The sequence below is a fragment of the Glossina fuscipes genome, unplaced genomic scaffold, assembly GCF_014805625.2.
Source record: "Glossina fuscipes isolate IAEA_lab_2018 unplaced genomic scaffold, Yale_Gfus_2 1, whole genome shotgun sequence".
NCBI lineage: Eukaryota > Metazoa > Arthropoda > Insecta > Diptera > Glossinidae > Glossina > Glossina fuscipes.
Window position 1 is genome coordinate 7,488,739 of NW_023998415.1, and position 23,729 is coordinate 7,512,467.

Genomic DNA, 23,729 nt, shown 5'->3' on the forward strand with positions numbered 1-23,729 from the left:
TAATAATAATAATAATAATAATAGCAATAATAATAATAATAATAATAGTAATAATAATAATAAATTATTAAATTTGGAAAGTTTGACAAACAAAATAACAAAGAAAACGAATAATACAAATACCAACGGTTTTAAATTAGAAAACTTGAAGAATTTTAAAAACAAATTAATCTGTGATTACGAAGAGAAGTCGCCAGCAACAGCAGCGCTAGCGGAAAACAAAATGAACGGCATCAGCTTGGAAATGTGTGAAAATTTAAATGAACAAGTAAGCAAAGCAAATCCCACTATTTAATAAAATAATCAAATACTCAGTGGACAGACGTACATACATAGTTACTGTGTATTACAATAATTCAAGTTTTGCTCATTTATTCCGAAGATTTTTGCCATCGAATCGCCGAAATCGTCGATTTCCATTTACAGCATTGACATTTTCTTCGTAAGTGCGACGAGTGAAACTCATTCTTAAAGCCTGCCCCGCCGAAACTGTTAAAACATTTCTCGATATTGTTTATTATTTAACTCGAGATAAATAATTATTGACTTAATTTTCGTATATCGCATATTGTCCCAATGCATTACAATGTATTTATTAATTAATTAATTATTAATTTAATAATTAATTCAATTGAAAAAATATTTTTGTACATTTTGTTCTGTACCTCAACCGTTTGTTTGTTTAGTTAGAGGCTCTTTTTTTTTATGTTCTTTTTCTTAAATGCTTACAATCCGGCATTCACCGCCATATTGTCAATAGTTATGCATATCGTACAGAAAAAAAAAAAAAAAAATATGTCAGTCTTTAGAGAGGGTTACGTTTTGTTTTTGTTAGTTCGTGTTCAATTTAATCGCCAAACAGTACGGAACGTTAGTATTTATTATGCCTTTGTTGTAGTCAATTAATGACTTGTATTGATTTTTTCATTATATTTATCGGAAAAAATCGAAAAATTGAAAATAATCATGTTATCAAACGAGAAGGAATCTGAAGTGAGTGAAAATAAGATTTTTTTTTTTTTCTTTAAATTCGATAAGAATTTAAAGGTGTCAATATAAACGAAAAATAAAAAAACACAAAAAAAATAAAAATAAATAAATAAATTAGGGAGCGAATACTTTCCTACCTTCGCGATTTAATTGTTATGAAAACAAAAAGAAAAAAAGTTCCCTAACAAGTGATACCGTCGGGAAGATGATAGCAAGTTTTTTTAATTACCTCAAAAAAATGGAAGATTAAGTTTGAACGCTATTCATACAAAATATTTTGTTAGTTTTTGATCATTTTTTTTTTTTTTTCTTCTTGATTTCGGAAACAAACCCGTAAGCGATCGGTGACAATAAATTTGAAACATTTTTTTCATTTTATTGCAAGATTGCTTCTCCCTTTAGCTATGGTAGACCGATTATGGTCATAGCTAATTTTTATCTGAATATGAGGCCAGTCGCAAATTTTTTTACTTTGATGTTGGCTGCACTTTTACATATCCGTAAACTTTAATTCTAACCTGTGCTCGAACTATATCTTTATCAGCTTCACCGCTTCACAGGCAAAAAGGAATCCCGTAACTTGGACAGGAAGTCGTTTATAGTTTATAAGCATTTATTTATCCAGGCATAAGCTATATATATGAACATAAAACACGAATTATGCAAAAAAAAAAAAAAAAAAATAAAACAAAAAAGCAAATTATATCTGGCTGTGACATAATCTCTAATCTAAAAGCCATCACCTTTATCCTCAAAAAAAAAAAAAAAAATTAAATAACAACAAAAATACAAAATTTTCCTACATGTTGGATGGGCGGGACTGGCTGAAAAGCATCAGGAAGCATCTGCGTCCTCAGCATATGTTGCATGTTGTAGATTTCTGCTGTGAACCTCCAACGTTCCTGCCGACTTTGAAAATGTTCACAACAGACATTGCCCAGGCATTACAATTCTACCTAAGCTTTGGTTCAGCTCACGGCCTGTAAAAGAATTATCAAATGTTTTGCTTACTATCCAAGGTAGCGGGTTTCTTCTTTCTGACTCTGACACTGTTAGGCTCATCCTGGTAAGATTTGCTAGAAAAACGAAAAGGTTTAGTTTTGAAATCATGGCTACATGGCTACACTTACAAATATCTTTTCCTGTGATGTCATCTCTTACTTTAAACCAAAAGCAAATAAAAAAATTGTGAAAATGGAATATGAAATAATCAGAAAACTTAAGTTCGAATGTGCCTCTAGGATTCAACGTGCACGGATTATGCTCGAATGAAATGAGCATTCAATAGTATGCTCACCCTTGATGGATCGATCACCTTCTGTTCATTGACTGCCTTTACTAAATATTAAATAGAAGAAGCCACATTATTTTCTTTTGTTACATGTCTACTATCCACGGTAAATGGGCCCAGCGAAGCGCGTACTTGCTCGCTTTGTTATAAAAATTATTTTACATTCGAAAGTGTTTTATGGCCACAGCCATATATAGATAATAGACGTTTAAGAGGACAAGCGGAATTTTAGATAATTTTTAGAAATTTCTCCGAACAGATAAAGCTGCGCTTTAATCCCACAAACTTATGGGCTCAAGTGCGCTGTGAAGTAGTTCTTGAGTAGATATCTGTATGCACGTTAGGCACCCTCTTGTCTCAATTAACAGGAATCAATTAATATTTAGTTTTACACTCACCACTGAAAGATGGTATACTCTTCTTGTTAAAACGTTTGCAACTCCTAGATAGAGACTTAAGAGCTTCCATAAAATATATATATTCTCCTTCTGAATCAATCTAAAGCTGCATGTCAACCCCCCTCTGGTCGACATTCGACTGATAGCAATAAAACAATAGCAATAAAGATATTCGTTTCAAATTTATCAGAACGTTTTTATACGTCTTTGCAGGCAGGCTCGCAATGAAGATGGACCAAATCCCATTTCTTTACGCACTTCTTTGATGCAGAGCATCTCTATTTTCAAAAGCAAAAAGCAGTGAAAAGAAGGACGTAGAAGGGTACAGAAGATTTTATTTATTATATAAGTTGCTTAGTTGTTACGCTTGGCGTTGTTAATATTCCTTTGGGTTTTGCTTTAAATGTCAGCAGCTTCTTTTCGAGCTTGAACTGTACGACGCTTCAAACGCTTCAAAGGATGCCCGCTTTCACTGGCTGTTTATGCTCTTTTCTGAAACATACATATATATATATAATGTATATATATATAATGCATTATAGCTTTCTAATATAGCTGTTAGTTTGTTCGAGACATATAAGCTGGGCATATGTTTGTCAACGAGTTGTTTGTTTCGATTGTTTTAATCTCGACTAGCTTTTCCTTAAAAGTCAACTAAGGGGCAAACTTGTGGTTCGTATCCACGCTTGCTGCTGTAGTGTTTTATGGTAAATGCTTTTGGGCGCCATAAAAAGCTTGATTTATTCTTCATTGCTTGAGCACGGTATGCAAAATGTATTTCTTTTCACTTTCTTTTTTCTCTCTTCTTTTATATATTAATGTTTTTTTTTTTTTGGTTTTTGACATCATACGTATAGCTAGCAATAACGTTTTCTGCGTTATCTTCGGTTCGGCTTATAAAATTTTGATGATATTGAAAATGTTTGATGTAAACAACAAGTAAAAACTTTATAGTCAGGCAAGGCCGACCATTAGATACCCTATACCACTCCGCTTAGAATTCGTGTTGTAAATAATACACTATAAATTGCACGTTATTTTCATGCAAAGGCATATTTTTTATGATGGTTCGAACGCTGGAGTATATCCGAAATATAACCTGGTGTGATCCAAATTTAGCAAACTTTATTGGTTTCCTAAAATTTTATTATTTTTCAATTTCCGTCTACTAAAAAATTTAAATTTGGACTTTCTCTCTATGTAAGGGTTTGCTTTTCATCATAACTCCTATATATGCTATGGTCGAAATGTTAATCGATGTGACCCAAATTTCCTAAACTTAACTTTTTATTAAATTAGTACAATCGGCCAATTTTCATCATAAAATATCAAAAATTAAACCTTTTTCTGACGGGCTTAATATTCATGAGAAATCTTATAGGGAATTGGGTCCAAGAAATACATCCATATGGTTCGAATTTCATTCATTTAATTTTCATAGCAAATTACTATCATGAACAAATTCTCATCACAAAACATTAATAATTAGATATAATATAATATAAGAGGTTACACACTTGAGAATCCTTATTTGCCGTGGCATTCAGGAAATAGATCTATATGGTCTCAATTCGGTAAGGTTGATTTCTTTGTCAATTTACTATTATAATCCAATTGACAAGATGAGGTGTTAAAAATTATATCTATCCTTATCTATCCTTATATCTGTCCTTTTACCATATAAAGATCAGTTTTTGTACAGGCGTTTGTATGAGATGGGGTTCAAAAAATTACCTCAGCCGAAATAAACTTAGAATGTCGATTTACTATTATGAAGCGCTTTTTGTCGAGAAATTTTGAAAAGCGTTCGTTCTTGGGCCAAAGCACGTCCAAGTGTACCAAGTTTCATCAAAATATCCCGAAAATTCCGACCTGTGGTTGAACACAAAATTACATGAAATGACATCAGGCGGAGAGACAAGCTTATAAAAGATGGATCTATCTTAAGCCCTACTGGATCTTACGTACGTCCGCACAAACTTAATATACCTTGTACCACAAGTAGTGCCCGGTGCAATAAGTTAAGCAATTATCAAAATTTTGTAAAAAACGAGGCATATTTCCGTTATTTCAATATCGAAGGCCGACGGTACCATTCTCCGACTTTGGTGTTCGGCATAGGTTTCTGGTGTTCAATTGAAGAACTAAAGAATTGTAATGAAGAGTGCAAATTTGAAATAATTAAGATAACCGCACACGTCTGGCCCTTAATGAGGACAGGCCTTCCCTATGAAAACAGGTTGCTATTTCTGTTTTTACTATTACTATTACTACAGCATGCGGTACTCGAATCCATCCGTTCCCTTTATATGCAGATTTTTTACAATCTCTGTGACTCTGAGATTGTTGAGTTGGATTGCCACAATTTCGAGAAATACTTTACGGATGCGATAAAGCATATAAATTGCCAATCAGGGAAATCAGGGAATTTCTGCATATTTAATAAGAATATTATAATCCTTTCAATAATTTGAATATGAATTTGAGATAATTTTTTCACTCTCATCAAGAAAATCAAGAACTGGTTGATCCTTTGTTTTGTGTTAAGTTGCGATCTAAATTTTTGTTTAAAGGGTGAACAAAATTCGTCTTAAATTCTCCTTTTATCAAGATCATCAAGTAGTTAGCTAATTAACTAAATAGGCTTAGGGCAATAGAATTATGAACGTGTTCTTAAAAGTCAATTAAGTCAATTGATATTTGTTGACACTTATCTCCTCTATGCAAAATATAATGCATTGTACAAAATGACGGCAATTTTTATATTTTATTTACATAGATAGTAGCGTTGCCAGTCTGATTATTTTAACGTCAATGAAATAAAAATATCTTGTGTCACAGGAAGGCGTAAGGGAGCGCCTCTAACTATTAGTAATGTTAAAATAATAAAAAAGAAAAATAAAATAAAAAAATCGATTTTATTTATATATAGTTTGTGGCTTAACCTTTTGACTTATAATTACTACATTTAATAATTAATTGCTCGTAATAAAATCTCTTAACACAAAAAATACGAAGATCTTATGACTTGGCTTAACCTATGATGGTATTTAGGGTGTGAACGGTATATACTGAATATACAAATATTGGATGATATGACATCAGAAACGTTTGCCAACGCGTCGACGCCAACTGAATGTCAAACCAAGGATTATACTTTTGAAAAGTGAACATGTATTATATATATAACAGATCGAAGCCGAAAGAATGAGGTTTGAAAATTGCGATAAAGAAAAAATATGAAAAGTCTTCAAATATGTTAGCTCCGAATAAGGTGCTATTGAAGATACAATATTGCGATCATGTTTAAGTTGAACAGTCTTTTCGCATCAATATCGTTAATAAACCATCTACAAGCAATAAATATGTTTGTGCTATAAGAAAAACTTGAATATCTGGAAATTTTGAATAGCTAGTTATAAAAAAAGTCTGACCGTGAATGGGACTCAACAAGAATACTATTCACATGACTTCTTCATACACAAGTGTAGAATCTAAGGAATCTAATGCACACAAGTAGAAAGTACATCTTAATAGCAAGAGCTTTTGTTGTAAAAGACTGGTGCTGTAGATACGCCTAATTGTATGATGATAATGAATTGCTTCAATCCAAGTAAAGAGTGCTTTTTAATCAACAGAATACAGAAACGTCTCTTTTAGAGTTTAAAGCGTCAATATTCACTGCAATGATAAAAATAAGTGAACGAACCAAAAGACGAGTGAGTATATATATATATATATATATATATCTAAGCAATTCAAAAGCTGTACTAAACTTGATCTTAAAATCAAACTGGATGCCAAATGGTCATCGCCTGAAGAAATAGAAATTAAAAAATTCTCCAAGATGGCACGACAAAAACTGCATAAAACTAAATTGTATTCATTTATGTGAGATATGAAAGACCAAAATGCTACACTGCCCAACCCCTAGTAGAATTGTGAAATCATTTCGATCAGCGATCACAAATGTGGACGTTTTCATCCACTCTTTTTTCCTTTCTCAATCTAAAGAAACAATAAGAACAAAAATCGTCCATGAGAAGATTAAAGTATGCTCCACCATCTAAGTTTCAAAATCATATGTCGTACATCAAATCGGCATGAGGGGATGAGATTCGCTACCAAGAGGACTCAAATATTAAGTGGAGTTTGATTGCAGCATGCAGAATGACTGTTTGGGTGACTTGCCGCGGCCATCATACTTCTCTCTCTCGCTCTCTTGTCTCACTTCCTTCTGGACATTATCTAACCTACCATTGGTTATAAAAAAAAAAAAAAAAAAAAAACAAAGAAAAGATTTACGTCTCAGCTGAAAATATTTTATTTTTTGCAAGCTTTTTCCGCTTGTCTTTAATTAATTAAAAGCAAATGTAGCAAAAATTGCTTTTTCGCATATTAGACTTAGTGAAGATAGAAAGGTATGCAATAGACGCATGAACGATCAGCTATATTCAACGCACTATCCATGCGGTTTGCAAATACGATTTTCGTTTTTTGCTGGTGGCTAGAAAAACAAGTTGCCGGCAGAACTGATCAAATATTGCTATGATTTGTCTAAACGTTAATCGTTAATTATTAACTGATAGTAGTTTTTATTTAAGGATATGCGCGCATGTAGTTAAATGTTTTCTTCAGTTGTCCCATTAAATTTTGTATACATTTCAAAATTCAAATTTTAGATATATGTACTGAGCACATTTTAAAAAGAGCTAAGTTTTAAATCGTTTATAGGAATGAGAAGAAAGATCCTTATATTCAGTGCATCCCATACCACTCTCTACCAGAAATATACACTGAGTGAAGACACGAAGCTGAATACGAAATACACGAAGAAAAAAATTGTATTTGATTGCGTCGAAAACTTTTGACATTCAATGCTACTTATCTTGTTTACTATTATTATTTTAATAATTATATGTAAACGCTAGATAAATAGGCTTTGTCAAGATTTGTAATGGCAATATTATAGGGGCAATTTGCAATCAGGATTTCATTTACTTGTGCTGGCACACAAATTCGACGACGCCCATCGGTTACCGGTAATAGAAACTTACTAAGCAAATAACACTGAATATTGTACAGAGATTCCGAGACGAAATTATGGATAAATTTGAAACTGATTTTTTAAGGTTGACTTGACGAACAAAATGAAACGGAAAAAAGTTTTGCAATTGTAATTGTTTTGCAAGCGGCAGACGGTGGCCGGTAGACACCGCGACAAACTGCTATCTGTTTCAAGGGGTTCTCCGCATTTTTACATCTTTTCTTGCGGTGTAGTATGTTTTATCCCTAATACACACACACACACACACACACATGCACACCCATAGTTATATGTACCTTTGAATGCAATAAAATGTTCTGCTCAGCTCTCCGCCAACTCTTATTAAATATGAAAATTTCCTCTCCCCGTTTAAATACACTTATACACGTGCTTGCAAGCTTTCGAAATTCATTCACTAAACGATGCTGTCGATCACTCATTTCCCATTGTGAGTCATTTAAAGCATTTCGACAAGAGCATATGCACGATATATTGCTGATATGAATTATATAACGCAATTACTGCTCAGAACAAATTTTCTTATGTTTCAAGTTTCTTTGCCAAACGAACATTTGACTATGATGTCATTTAAAATTTATTTTTATTTTTTAAAAATAGTTGGCGCTTTATCTTAGCCTGAGTCGCCTTCCACCGATTTGCAACTTATTGCAAAAAAAGCCTATGAAATAAAGCGAAAAAAAAAATGAAACACAATTCGAAATGATTTAGTTAGACAAAGCGGACCGCCAAACCCTCAACATCTGCTCAGAGAATTCACAATCTAAATTTTCTTTGTCAAAGAATTTATAATTCCTGATCTATTTTGCTCATAAGATATCAGAAATTCGTCATTGTTGTCATATTAAGATTTCTTTTTGCAAAAACTTTCTCATATCGGAAGAGGTTTTATTTAATTGCTGTATCATATGGATCTACTCGTATGTCAATGCCAAAGCCCATCAAAATGTATTAGATAGACATGCTTAAGCCGATTGAGAAAATAGTTTCGAATCGATTGGTATCGATTGAAAGGGTTAGTTTATCTCAAGCCCTTCTTGAGCTATTGTATACATCCGTAGAAACTTACAGTTAGCGGTGTAGGGTAACATATCGTAAGCACTTCACTTAAGTAGCCTTCATTATTATAATAAAGATGATAACAATTTAAACTAAAATTTACGTCAATTTGGGGGAAAACAAAAGGTTCCGGTTTAGCTCTTTCAAATTCCTTTGACTAGTTCACGGAATTAACTCTACTACTTGCAGTGTTTGTTATAGTTCATATGAACTTATTGTCATGTTATCGCGTTAAATAGAAGAAAAAAATTGAATTCGCGCAATAATAACATCAATAAAATCAATCAATACCTTTGGATTAATTAGATTGAAAACCAGAAATGATTAAATGAAGAAAAATCATTTTTAATAAAGCTTGGAGTCTTGGAGCTGATCTTTCTTTTGGCCAATGAATGGATATACAGACCGAATTATTACAATATGTTCATCACACTCAGTTGGGCTTATCCGCCCTGAATAGATTTTCTTTCGACAAGACTGATTCTACACATGACAACTGCTGTGTGGAAATGTTCACTAATTCCTTCCGAAGTGACGAGTAAATGTGATTTCATCTTTTACTTGTAAACACAAGACCATCCGATGTCTCAAATGTTTGTCAAATGTCTAAAATTATGCCTCATGGATCTTAAAAATTACATGTGTAGAATTGGTCGGCTTGAAAACATGCATCTATTTCGCTGGCACTCCCCCCATTTTTCCAATTAGGAATGCAAAAGGTAGCAATAATATCTCAATAAGCACCGTTTAAATATCCAGTGCTTTTTTGGCCCGAATTAGGTTTGCGTGCTAGTACTTCAGAACTGTTCATTTTATATATATTACCCAAGCTTGACAGGATAGCAATGTTGCGTTTGGAAGGCGTAGTTATTTGGAATTCGCTGGTTAGGAGAACACAATGAGAATTAAGAGAGAACCCTGCGATGGAATTACTTTTCGATATTTTTAAATTGGCCTTCGATCGATTTAATTAATTTTTAAACACTTTAAAACTATATATGCAACTTGGGCTCTTTCTGATCTTAGAACGAAAGCGAAATTAGTCCGAACTTTTTTCTACGGATGCGTATAGGTCTAAATATACAGGCTGTATGTCCTAATCAGAAATGATATGTTTTGACGGTGTATGGATTTAGGAATTTTTTGTGAATATTTTTTGACGAACCACGTGATCTTGCGAGTTAATATCAGCACCAATTTCATTAAAGTACCAGACAATATATCCTTCAAATGTTAATAGTTTAATGGGCAGTGTGAAATCTTGCGCCGTCTGGATCGAATTCTCCAAATCAAGCAATTTTTGCAAGAATAATTGTTCGCCGTCGTTAACGCCGACGCGAACGCCAGTATATTTTAAACGAAGTAAACCCATTTCTAGAATCATCTTGAGTGCAAGTGCGCACCAATCAGTCTATCAGTGTAAAAAGCAAATGTTAAACAGCGAGGCTTAGATGCTGCATTAACTGTTCGCCAATTATTTTTTGATTCTCTGTAGCTTAAAGCTAATGGCTTTGCTTGAGACACTTGAAAAGGTAACTGACTCATTTCTTCTTCGGTAAAGATGATTTTTCTTCGAGGAATACATTGTATATGTAATAGCAACAATGAAGATACATATGTTGTTTAAAAAGAATGGGTTACATCTCCTTGGTAAAGTGTAGGGTATTATATGACAAGTCTTGAACTAAGTTCTCTTTTTCTTTCTCCCATTCAATCTCTGAATTCCCTTTTAATTTGTTTATAAATGCTAATGAAAGTGTTTAATTTTAGATCTCATTTTTCTCATTAATTGCAAATTTTTTTTTTTTTTTTTTTTGTAAATTTGTCTAAGGTTTCCTCGAATATTTTCACAATTTAACATAAGTTTTCAATAGTGTTTGGTCAGATTTGGTTTGTTTGTGCAAGCATTTGGTTCAGCGACAATTTTTAGGCCAATATGTAGACTAATGCATACACGTACACATACACATAAACATATTCACTTGCTTAAGGCAACGGCAGACTGTTGCTTTTCGTTGCTTTCGTGCTAAATGAAAATAAATTATTTCATTTCAGACGAAGGGGAAAAGAAAAAAGCTCTCTAGGCCTATTGCCAACAAATTTCTATAAAAAACAATTAGCTAAACATGTTTTAGTTGCACTCCGTTCGACGTATAGATGACAGTGTTCTTCTTAAAATTACACTTTGTTTTTTAACTTTTAATATAATACGTTGTGTTGTCATGTGTTTGCCGTTATTATTATTATTATTGTTAATTATTATTATTTTCCTTTTTCTTTGTTTTTCAATTAAACTTTACAAAAAAAAAAAAAAAAAATTGTTAAAGAAAGGAGAGAATGTCTTTTAAGGCAGCTGATTAGAGTTGATTTTGTTTACTTTATTTTTGGCTACGAGTATTTAAACATATTCGTTATCTAAAAATTGATTGAACACAAAAAAAATTGATCAGTCTTTGCTTAAGGTTGCTACATATCGCATATGAGGAATTTGGTATAATGTTTAGGAAACGTGTGTCTTCTTGCTTTTCATATTCAATGATCAATCATTTAAATTCACGAATGGCATTCAATTACTCAAAATACCATTAAAGTTTTGAGTTTCAGTTACGAAATTTGTATTCGCAAATTTGTATTTGCTCTTCTGTCTGATCGGTGCTGTTCTCGTTTAGAAATTGAATTGGTAAAGAGATTACAAGCAACTTTTCACTGAGCATTTAAATGCATATGGAAAATGGAAAATATTCTTAACATTAGATTGACTGCTTCTGATATGATGTATTATTTATTGATATTTCCATTGTTCCTCGATTTTTTTTTCTTTTTTTCGAATATATTCGTGTTGTACTCATGTCCGCATATTTGTTCGACAGATCGCCCCTCTGTCTGTCGTGTTACGCAGTGCAAGATTAATTGTCCCAAACATTATAATGGAAATCTAAAGTTTGCCATAAACATTTGTTAAACATAGGACGCCTATACATCTATCGTTTATAAGAAAATGATCAAAGACTTGAAATAAATAAGCTCACAGTGAGTTAAGTCCTGTAAATTATGCATAGCAGATCTAGTTGATCTAGAACTTTGTACAAGTATTTCACAAGACCAATAATACGACGAACCTATGAATAAGACTATCGAGTGAGTGAGCTAGCCATCATATTCAATGTCCACGAACTTTTCAGGCGAAGAATTTTCCCAGTGCAAATGCTCCGACTTACTCACTTCGTTTGACGCGATCTGATTGAGATTAACAGGTGCATATCGAAAAGTTAAATTTATAAAAATTGAAATTTTACGAAATTTTTCAATTAGAATTCGGCTTTTGTATTAGCGACAATCCCTTTAAATCTGTCATTTTCTGCATCGATTAGTGAACCGAACTTTCGCATCTACAGGAATTTGGGGAGAAAATCGGTGATCGGTGAATACGTTATTAATTTAGATTCACAGATCAAATTAATTTGTCTGAAATGCACCTTTTTACTAACTCCTGAACTAAAATGAAGTGCAAGTGTAGAGTCTTGATAAACCAACCAAGTCAGTTACCAAACGATTGAGATTTTTTTGGAGTGGTAGAGATGACAAACCGCCACAATTTCTGTAATATTTTTATCAAAGGAATAAATATTTATATAAAATTGATTAGTATTCTCTTTTCTATTAACACAAGTGAAATGTTTATCCCATTAATTAACGATAACAATAGTTTATGTACTCTGAAATTGATGCAAATCTAGTACTTAGTCCGCATCACAAAACGCTATTGGTTAATAAACTTGCAGCAAATGGGCTTGCGTCACTTTCAAAATAAACGGCCCGCATATATCACATGCCCTGACTCTTATCACCAATTTGGAAATTTTCTCGATTATTTATTAACATATACATATAAATAAACAAAGTTGAGAAGCTGAGTTTATTAACGTAAAGAGCAATAACAAACTGTAATGTCTTAAAAATATATAGCGAAATCTTCAATAAAAAGCTCTCTTGCAAAATGTAGGCGATATACTCAATAAATAATATTAACGCCTACTTTTCTTGCATATCTTGTATGTGTGTTATCTGCACTCCGCAGCTTCTTCTTTTCCCACATTTAATATGTAGTTGCATGAAATCATATTTAACACTTGGTCGTGTTTTTTGTTGATTCGCTTTAAAAAACAAAAAAAGCCTTCTACTTATCTTTAAGTAGAATTTGATTTCAAACATAAATAATTCTGTTCACGCAATTCTATCTAGTGTGTGAAAGGGAAAAGAGGAAAAAATAAAAGCTAAACAAATGTTCGTGAAAACCTCTATGGCACAAATATGGGTCGATGATTTATTGGGCGATGTACTCTATTTGAAAAACAATTGTGTTAGTATTGCGAGTATAGAATAAAATATAAAATGCTTACATCTATATATATATATATATATATATATATATATATTTATAAGAAAAATAAAAACTTTTCTAATAATTGTTTTTTTTATTTTTATTTTCTCGCCTTTCGTTCTCGTAGCTGGAACTATTGCAACGTCAGGTTACCGATTTGGCCGATACACAAAACAATATTGCCGACGATCGCACCACACGCACAAAAACCGAATATGCGGTCTTACAGGCGCGTTATCACATGCTCGAAGAGCAATTTCGCGAAGTAAGTCGCCAATATGCCGAATTTCCTTTCGATTATGTTTAATTTGAAAAATTATAAATTATCTTTCCAGGCCGAATTGAGATCGGAAGAACGCTTGGCCGAAGAACAGAAACGTCATCGTGAATTGTTGGCTCGTGTGGAGCGTGAGGCTGCATTGCAGAATGAAAATTGTCAAATTAAAATTAAAACGACAGAAATTGAGGCGAACGCTCTGCGCGAGGAAAATCAACGTTTAAGACTCTTGTGCGATAAACAAGCGAACGACTTGCATCGCACTGAAGAAAAACTGGAATTGGCACGCGATCAAATTGTTGCATTGCAGCAAGATCTTGATGATGCCACGAAACGTGAGCGCAAATATGATCAGGAGAAGAAATCAGCCGAAGATCTTATGCTTGAATTGAGTAAAGAAGTGGAACGTTTAAGAGCCGAAACAGGACCCGCCATGCCCACTACATCGCTAGAGTCTATAAGACTAGAAGAATTGCATCAAGAATTAGAGCAAATGAGACAAAAGAATAAAAGTGAAGATATATATATTTTTTTTGTTATTGCCTCTCAAGTCAAAAATATCTCTTAACTATTGCAATTTACAGGTTTGGAGGAACAAAATGAAGAATTACAAGCTGCTGTGCTTACAAGGGGCGTTGAAGAGGGCCGTCATCTTTTGAACGGCACACTGAACAGCTTGGCCCAAGAATTAGAGGAAATGTCACAAGCACAGGTGATTCAATTCATTTCATTCAATTTCGTTTTGTCATGCCTTGCTCATCATCTTATGAATTTGACGATATTCATTGTTATGCAATACGCACTCGGTTACGTTTTGGCTTTTCGTAGTGCTTCTGACACTTCTCTATATTCTATATTCTTTTTAATTTTTATTTTTATTTTTGAATTTTTTTTTCATGCTCACCACATTAAACGTATGTAGACTTGCTTGTTGATGTAGATGTAAAATGAAAGATTGACACTTAATTCAGTAATAAAGGTTATATATAAAAAATTGCATCTGCTAGCAAACACCTTAAGCGCGTCAAGATCATAATTCAATAAATTCGCGGAATTCTCTCAAATAAAATCTTAATTCAATAAGTGAATCTCTTGACAATGATTTCAGTTTGGAAAAATTTCAATTTTTAATTTTTCGCAGATCTTTCATACATTTTCAAGCGCTTCTCTTTTATAATTTTTTGTCATAATTTTTGGTTGCTATTTTTACAATATTTTTCAATTATTCGTATAAAGAAATAAGTTTTATATATATATAATCCATATGTATATATATATATATATATATATATATATATATGTGTGTATATATATCTATATATAAGTTGTAAATCTGTTCTCTCATTTTTTAACACCTGAAGACTGAAGCGAATTAACTGAAATTTGACTTGATCTTTGTATTTGTTTAAAAATTTTATTGCAGGGGTCTGTGGATTCGACCACATTAGCGTCCTTAAGTCAGGTAAAGTCGTGAGATAATCATTTTATTTTAATCGAATTTTTGTTTTTAATTTTTTCTTACGCACACTAGGAATGCGTGGTATGGGCACTAATTTATATACTGTTCGTTACGTAAAATTAAAAAGGGCGTAAAGCACATTCTTCAGATTTAATGGCAAAAACAAAAAAAACAAAAAAATTGGAGAAAATTTTCTTAATAATCATCAATAGCTCCGATAAACTATAAGAATTATATAACTATTTTCGTGTGACAGAACGTAATGTCTTTAATCGTCGAATCAAAGCCAGACGCTTTGACACCACTTTTCTCTAACGATATAATACATTTGATTAATACGGTCAGAAGGTCAGACACACGAAGCTTGTAACGGATACATGCACGCGTCAATCTAGTTTGGTTCACTTTTTATTACAACAAACACTCACGTGCTCACAGACGTTCGTAATCAAGAAATACACGCGCGGAAACCCCTTATACAGACATACGGACGAGCTGCTATTACGCCCTCGGCTGGTCTATACTCTGCCTTACCTACCCCTCCTCTTCTCCTTCCGTTCATAATTTTGTGTAGGAGACAGGCACAATTGTATACATGTATACATGTTTGTATGGTTTTTTTCCTTTCTAAAAGGCAAGCGAATATTTATGCTGATTTTTGAACCTATCCTCGTGACGAAGAACTGAAGATGTTACTTATCCTTGCGGCCAGTATTTTGTGCACATACCCATAGCTTCCAACTAAAGGCATACACGCATTGATATTAGGGTCGCGGGGTCTCGGACGCATTTTTGTAACAAATGCCTCTTTTTGTTTCTCAAATTTTGCGATTATAAATACAAACGATATCGTTATACGATGCATGGAGTTTTTTGCTTTTAAATGAAATTTTTATTCGCTACCTACAATTTTACAACAGCCCCCATTTACTTTCCGATAATTGCACAACTGGCTCGTCTGTCTCGTGAAAGGAACCGAACCGATGAATATCGACGAATATGACGATTGCAAATTTATTGATTTTCGTCGTTCCGAAAAAAATTGAGCAAACAATCAAGTTATTAAAATGAGTTCGGCTAAGAGTAGTAGTAAAAAAACTTAACAAAGACATCTTTATTAAAGCAGAGAAAATTCCGAATGTAAAAAATAACAATAAATATCTCATAAGGTATCCGAATAACATATAAAAGCATTATTTTATTTTATTTTTTTTTTTGTTTCGAAATACAAATGAATTATTATAAATATGAAGCATACGAGAAAATGTCAATTACGCCCTTTATAATGCATTCTTAACGATATATTACATTCTTGAAGAGAATTAAACTATTTTTAAAGACGAAAACAATTTTTTTTTTTTTTTTTAGTATAATAAAAGAATTATTTTACTCAAAGTTTTAATCAAACAAACAAGCAATGTTTCTATAAAATATTCGATAAAATTTTCGCTTAGAAATTCTGAAAATTAGTCCCCCGACGCATCTTGTCGGAGAGTATTTTCGACTGACAACTGCACGGTCGTGCGTTCAAATTTTAAGTGCAATAGAGTTTCCAAGAAAGCTGATAGTGCTTCAAGACTTTAGTCTTGGAATATATTTCTCTGCATAAATTAGTTATAATATATATCTTAGGCATTATGACTATCACCTGCCAGGCATTCAGGAAATTTTTGCCTCAATTGCCTTATGCTAATCTTTCAAAAATTTGTAAACATTTTAACATTTTATTGAACGTTGTTTGAATGTTGCTTTTTTATCTGCTTAAAACTTTCAATAAAATGATAATTCTTTGAATATATTTGAAAAAAATTAAAGAAAATATCCTCTTATTCTCTTCAAAAACAAAGTAACTCCTAAGAATGGTAACCATTCATTTAATATGATTTCGTTAATTAATACCATATATATATATATATATGCTTTCAGTAATTATTACGTAATTCGTTTTAGAGAGTGGTTTGGGAATGGTTTTGGTTATATTAAATCGTAGATCTGAGTACTTTTGCTTTTAATTTTGAAATAGTATTTAAAATTGTTTAAATGATTTCTTTTGTTGTTTCTTCTTTTCAGCTGCAGCAAGCTTTCCAGGAGAAAGAGGAAGAGAACACCCGCCTCAAGCATTACATTGATACGATATTATTGAATATTGTAGAAAACTATCCGCAATTATTGGAAGTTAAGGCCATAGAGAAAAACTAATAATAAAAAGACATCAAAATTTATATAGAGTTAATGGATAGATAAAGCAATTAAGCCCTGAACAAACAATAATAATCCTTATACCAATCATTCATGGAAATTCCTACTTAGTATTAAAATAACAACAAATTAAATAAAAACAAATTACACATTTTTTTCAAATATTATTTTTATATAGACATTATTGTTTACTTTCTTTTTGCAAAATTTTGTAACTCAAACTGTCTCTCAAATATCTTTTTAGTGTTTTAACCCTCAAATAATTGCCCATTGAAAAAAACTATATCATTTTATACTAAACAACATACTTTTTAAAATCCATTTACAAAATTATGATTTCACATGGATCGTTGTTTCATAAAATTAAACGCCTTAAGGTTATCAAAATGTACGTATATATAATTGTTGCAAACTTATTGTAGAATCCCGTAGTTATTGTAAATCACTTTTATATAAATTTTACAAGAAAAAATATAAAAAAACACAGAAAAAAAAATTAAAAAAAATAAAAGCATGAAAAGCATTGAGAAAAAAAAAAAAATTGAAAATAAACTAAAACATGTGATTATGTACGATTGTAATTGATTTCTTAAGCATTGTGACATTAATCTTTTTTAATAAAGCGAAATCGGGAAAAAATGTCGTGCAAATTGTTAATCTAAAGAAACTAATATTTGAAACAAATAAAGTACATTTTTAAGATCAAGCAAGCAACAAAAAAATCGTCTCTAATATATACTCATATATATATATATATATATATATATATATGTACAAATCTTTTTCTACTGTTTACTATATTACTATCAAGTTTTTGCAGTTTTAGTTAATATAAACAGTAGAGAAAATGTGGAATATTATGTTAAGATATTAAAGCAACAGGACAACATTTAGTCTATTAAAAGAAATTTAATGAATGACGTGAACATAGGGAGAACCTTATGCATAAGAAGGTAAAGTAATAGAAATCGCATAGAGGAAGTAAAAAAAAGGGAAAAAATTGAATCGAATCTATAGCATGAGCAAAGTTTCATGACAACCGATACAATGGTATGCTCGATAGTAAAATAGCAAAATTGTCAATGCAATATTGAACACAAGATACATATTTTAGAAAGTGTGCGTAGGTGTAAAAGGTTGCGAATAAGTTTGAGATTTTTATATTGAATAACATGGAGACGCTTAAAGTATCTTTTAGTTAAGTTAAAATGTGTCTGATACACATCGGCATATACGTGTATGGGCAAAGGCCGATGTTCGTATGTGGGGATTCGTAATACACTAAACGGCTTATACGTGGTTTACTGCCAGATGGTTCGCGGTATTTGGAGAACGTTTAACTCTATTGAAATCCTCGATCTGACCAGTGGGAAGAAAGTTGAGAATGCTTTCCCTGTATTGCGTCCACAACGCGCCATAGTCGGCAATGTCATCGATAAAACAAAATGAAACGAAAAAATGTTGAAATGAAACAGAAGAAGAAGAAGCACATGCAAATAAACTAAATAGATTACATATGCCGCCACAATCACTTGATACTGGATCATCTCAACAATACAGCGCACGGAACGAACTAAATCGAGTTAGAATTAGGGAATTAAGACAATCTTCGTTATATAATGATCGAAATAAACATTGTGACAGTATTACGCAAGCAAATTAATCGGTTAAATCAATTAGAAAAACTTGACTTCGATAGATCGGAAACTGGAACTAGGATCGATTTATATATGGCGATATCGAAAGTTGTTTTTATTCGATAGTAAGAAAAAGAGATGCTCTACCGATCCCTGTGAACCCACTACTGATTTACAATGAATCGTTAAGTGGCAGCTGTCGAGCTGACTCGATATAGACGTAATAAAAAACCGCTATAAACCGCTCTCTGTATCCGAGAGAATGGTAATGCCTTGGCGCTCTCAATGCACATTGAACGGGAGTGCAAAGATGGATAGTGCGGATTTAATCGTAATGGCGCTGAAGTTAGCTAATGGAGATTAGAACTTTCATGGTCTGGTAGGCGTTATATTATTTGCAAGTAGTCTACCAGGCATTGATATATTGTAGTCATCTTGTCTGCGAGTATAGGGTTTAACTTGTAGGAATCGACGTCATGGTTTTCGCTAAGAGTAGTGCATACTTTGCATCGACGGAAAGATAAAAAATCCATGGCTCAAGATTGAAGAATTGGCACATGCGGTACATGGCGGGACTACAACTTATTCCGGGACGTTTTCAAAAACGACTTTTAAATCACAAGGGAATTGAATTCGTACAATTTGATATATGTTGCTTTGGTTTTTATTAAATTCAATTTAAATCCATTAATTTTTCAATAAAGACAGTGTCCATTGAAGCTGGACAAACTTTTGTAACAATGAGAACACACCGAACTGTATTTTCTTTACGAATAGCATTGGAAAGATCGATGAGTTGGTGGGAGTTGTTTTAGGTGAAGCCTAAAAAATTCTGATTAATTGTCAAGATTTTGTTTCTCCGTTTCGATTTCATACCATAAACAGAGTGCCCATAAAATTTGAGTGTAGTAAGATTTGTCAAAAAGCAAAAGTTCCGTCATGTCAAGCACTGAAGCTTTCCCATCAAGCACAAGAACAACGCGACCAATGTGGTTAAAAATCGAAGGGATTTTCTTTAAACTGAAAAAACTCATAAAAACCTTCGGCAAAACGTTTTTTATTATTTTCTAAGAAAACTTTATACTAACTCTTAATTGTCATTTTGAGCATTTGGAGGCAACCTTGCATCACAATCGATTTATCAGCTTGTTTTGTCATATTGAGCAAATATTTTAAAAATTAATGCTTCTCATTTATTGTACAAGAAATCAAGTGTTGGACTATTAATAGGTTAATTAAGTCCTTTTTTTTTTTAACTAAATTTGTTTTAAAGATTATGGAAATGTTTGGTTGTAGTAGTGACTTTGTAAGTTTAATCTCTGTCTACTTTTATTTAAGTTTAATGAAATCAAGTCAGATTTCTTCCCGATCTCAAAGAGAACACTTTCGCCGTTACCGCTTTTATATTCAAACTTTATTTGTATTGTCCTCTCTTCAGTGCTTCTCTCAAAAGATCTTAGAAAATTCTTTGAAAATTATTTTCTTTGAGCAATGAAAATATATATATATATATATATATATATAAGCTAAACGTGAGCATTAGAAAATAGGCATAATATATGTAGATTGGATCAGAAAAGGCGTATACAGCGTCTCTACTGGGAACTGGTCCTCCTGACTGTGTTAAGCTTACCTGCGTTTTTGTGCAAGCGTTTGTAAGCAAACGCCTTTATCGAATCAAAAGGTTATTGCAGAGAATAGGCCAAGATGTTAATTGATGGGGAAAAGGCAAAAAAGATTGATTGATTGTATTATTAAAACTATATGAATGTAGAGTTTTTCCGTGTGAACGGTGGAGGAGGAAACAAAAATGCATTTTTTTAGAATGCTTCGAAATGAGGAGACGGACATTGACTATTTGTAAAAAGTTTTAAATTTGTGCTGAAACTTCCATTGGTAGCAGCACTACAAGTGTGAAAATTGTGTATAATTGGATTGCGGTACATTCAAGGCAATCTGTTTCCCGGCTATCTCTTTGTTAACATGGCGTTCGAATTTTCATACAATGTCGCAACAAGCGATATAAAAAGCTTCACATTTCTACATGAATTGTTTTTTGCAGTTTGGCCTCCAGATTGTTATTATTAGCCCATAAAAAAGAAAGGTTGAACTAATTATATCATAAAATCGAATATATTTGCAGTCTGACAACTCTTTGGAATCATTCTAGACTTATATTTTCCCAGTAAACCAAGTCTTCTATTGTACCCTTTTCTTCTCTATACATAATTCTTCCCGATCGACACGGTTTCTACATGTGTAGGGAATATCTCCTGATTCGACTCTTTCCCCCGTACTATTCTGCAATTCTTTTACATCAAATATTGTATCTGAAAGCGTTATTAAAATTATTGAACATAGTTTGCGAATTCAGAATTTTTTTACTTCTTACGGGTGAGATGTGAGTTACACTGTTTACCGCCGGTTGGAATGTGAAACACGAACGATTACAATCTAAAATTTTAAGATCTATTTTTCAATTTATTTATCTAGCGGTGTGTTCTCATTCATTCGAAAAATTCGTCTGCAGTACTTTCAATAGTGAGGTGTAGGTAGGAAAGACGCGATAACATTAGTAATTTATCTTAGATAGTATGAGCAGATAAAACAAGAAGTAATTTCCGCATTTAAGAAAGAAAAATTAATAAAACTAATAGCAAGGAAATGGATTAAGACATTAATGAAAAGAGAGGTTTTTATAAATAAAGTCAAACAAATAATTATTATTTGTTAACCTAATTTTATTACAAGGAAATCGTTTGTAAGCAAATTCAAGTTCTTCGACCCGACACAAACATGCATAACTAACCGGCTTTCTCTGTTGACACATTTCGTCATTCTGTTTATTTGCATCCTTATTATCATATTTTCATGTTCATATTAAATAAATGAAATTTATATAAAAGCTTTGCCATCTGCATATGAATGCATTTCAAATGAAATTGAAAAACATGAAAGTTTCACTGATATTTCTTGCAGGTATTCACAAATCGAATAAATGATAGTTTCGTACCGCGTTAAAGAAATTTTCTTTTATTTTATTCCATAACAGTTCTCCTCTGTTACGCTGAGGCGGGAAAAACACAACTTTTGTGCACCATCGTGCCGTATATGAATAGTCAGCCACATCAATACTTTACGACGAAGCCGACACCTAAACGATCTATGAAAGATTGTGATTTGCTGTGCACTAAGTTTAATTTTGATCCGGTTTGCGCTACCAATGGCTTTTGCGTTCACGAATTTGCAAATCAATGTGTTTTGGATGTTTTCAATTGCCAGCATCCTACCAAACGATTTATGGCAACCAAGGATGAAAGATGTCGTATGCATTGGCTGAAACGCTGTGATCCCGATGAGGTGGCCTTGATTTAGTTAAAGGCATACATCTTGGACACTAATGAGGAACGAAGGGCTTCAATATGCAGTTTTGCCTTCAAAATAGATTTAATGCCAAGAAAACTTGTATGTAACTTGTTTATCTTGCGTAGGCAGTTAAGAACACTTTGTCACGCAATCAAAATTAAATAAATTTTCATCCACTTAATAAAAGAATATTAAGTAAATCTTAAATTCTGTGTATGTATGTATGTGTGTGTGGGTTTTTTTTTTTTTTTTTTTTTAAATTTTCTTTAAAAACTTCGTTAATAAATTTATTTAACTCAATTCATTTTATTTATTTTGTCAGAAGTTTTCCGACATTTTTTTTCCGATTATAAATTTCATTTTGAATATTTGTTCCAACGAATAACTTCTTTAATATTTACTACTGTTTTATTATATATCGCTATTTATGTCACATAGCCTTATATATATAGACATAGATGTGACCCGTACAAACTCTTTGAAGTCTGAATCAAAAAAAAATTTTGAAATCTTCACTTTTTGGGGAAAATGACACGAGCCTTTTATTTGATCTGTTATAAACTAAATTGTATTCAAATTAACGAATGTACAGGAAGCAATCAGCGTAAGTACTTCACTCGACAAATAACGAAATAAGAAAGTAACTTGAAGGGAGATATAACTCGTGAAACAAGTTGAAAATATCTGCAAAGAGGGAAAAACTTTTTAACTTCTATTAACCTGTCCTGAGGCGTATATAACCAGTTTGCAACTGGCACAGTCGACTCGTATTACCAAATATCAATTATTAACTAAACGAGAGACGCATTTCCCTATACGAACTTTGCAAACTTCAATTTTAAATATTGTTTGGCAAAAATTAGTCGATAAAATACCATAGATCGAAAAACTATGACTATTCTACCACTTCGCAAGCGCGATTCAATTACATTCACACAAAAAGAATATATATATATATATACAAGATTTTTTATTCAAAGTATTTGTGTATCGCTAGACTCAATTTTTCTATTCATAAGAGTAGTGTATGAATTCAATGTCAAAAGTATGTGGAGTCTATGCACGGAAGCACTTTTTTGGGTTTTGTAATAAGAATCGAACCATTGCTCCGCCAGGCAGAAGTACGACTCTCTGGTGAATATCAAAGGCAGGAGTGGCAGAAGGTTTACAATATTCCACTTCAGTGGTGTTAATGTTTGCTGCATGCCGCCTTTTCAAGCATCGCCTTGCTGAGAAGTCATTGTGTAATAATAGATCGGATTGCATCAGTTGCTTTGGCGTTTCGGAAGACTTCTATCACCTTTTCTACATTACTGGGTCTTACTCTTTTATTCCTATCCTACTTTTTATAAAAGCATCGTGTCTCTACAAGTTCCGATCTACAATCAGCTAATGTAAGTTTAAGATTGGATTCTTAGGCAATCCCCACTAATTGATCATTGTCGTATAAATCGTATGATAAAATAACTTACCACTTGCCACTTGAGGGGTTTTCGTTCTGCTTCTTTATCTACCCAAAATGCCGTCCATGAGGTCAACTCCTTCTATATGGATATGTCACTAAGATTTTGTGACCTTCATAAACCACTACTTGTTCCTTGTAGATT

General features: G+C 32.5%; 2 protein-coding genes across 12 annotated transcripts in view; both read left to right on the forward strand.

Annotated features, from left to right (window-relative positions):
* The window catches only part of LOC119631605 (rab11 family-interacting protein 3), an 89,895-nt gene extending 72,062 nt beyond the window's left edge, over positions 1-17,833 (forward strand). For 2 of the 11 annotated variants that reach the window (XM_038023970.1, XM_038023969.1), the window contains 5 exons: positions 13,312-13,449; positions 13,520-13,973; positions 14,046-14,173; positions 14,885-14,923; positions 16,991-17,828. In XM_038023970.1, coding sequence (XP_037879898.1) covers positions 13,312-13,449; positions 13,520-13,973; positions 14,046-14,173; positions 14,885-14,923; positions 16,991-17,119 — 888 coding nt within the window. In that variant the 3' untranslated portion in view covers positions 17,120-17,828. Of the gene's footprint in view, positions 1-6; positions 269-816; positions 994-12,968; positions 13,164-13,311; positions 13,450-13,519; positions 13,974-14,045; positions 14,174-14,884; positions 14,924-16,990 lie in introns of those variants that run through there. The other 9 variants (XM_038023979.1, XM_038023978.1, XM_038023975.1 and 6 more) reach the window with 9 other exon arrangements.
* Positions 17,834-20,432: 2,599 nt separating this feature from the next.
* LOC119632276 (enhancer of split M1 protein-like) lies at positions 20,433-22,167 on the forward strand. The gene has a single exon (XM_038025101.1). The coding sequence runs from the start codon at positions 21,868-21,870 to the stop codon at positions 22,129-22,131; it is 264 nt and encodes an 87-aa protein (XP_037881029.1). The 5' UTR covers positions 20,433-21,867; the 3' UTR covers positions 22,132-22,167.
* Positions 22,168-23,729: the final 1,562 nt, after the last annotated feature.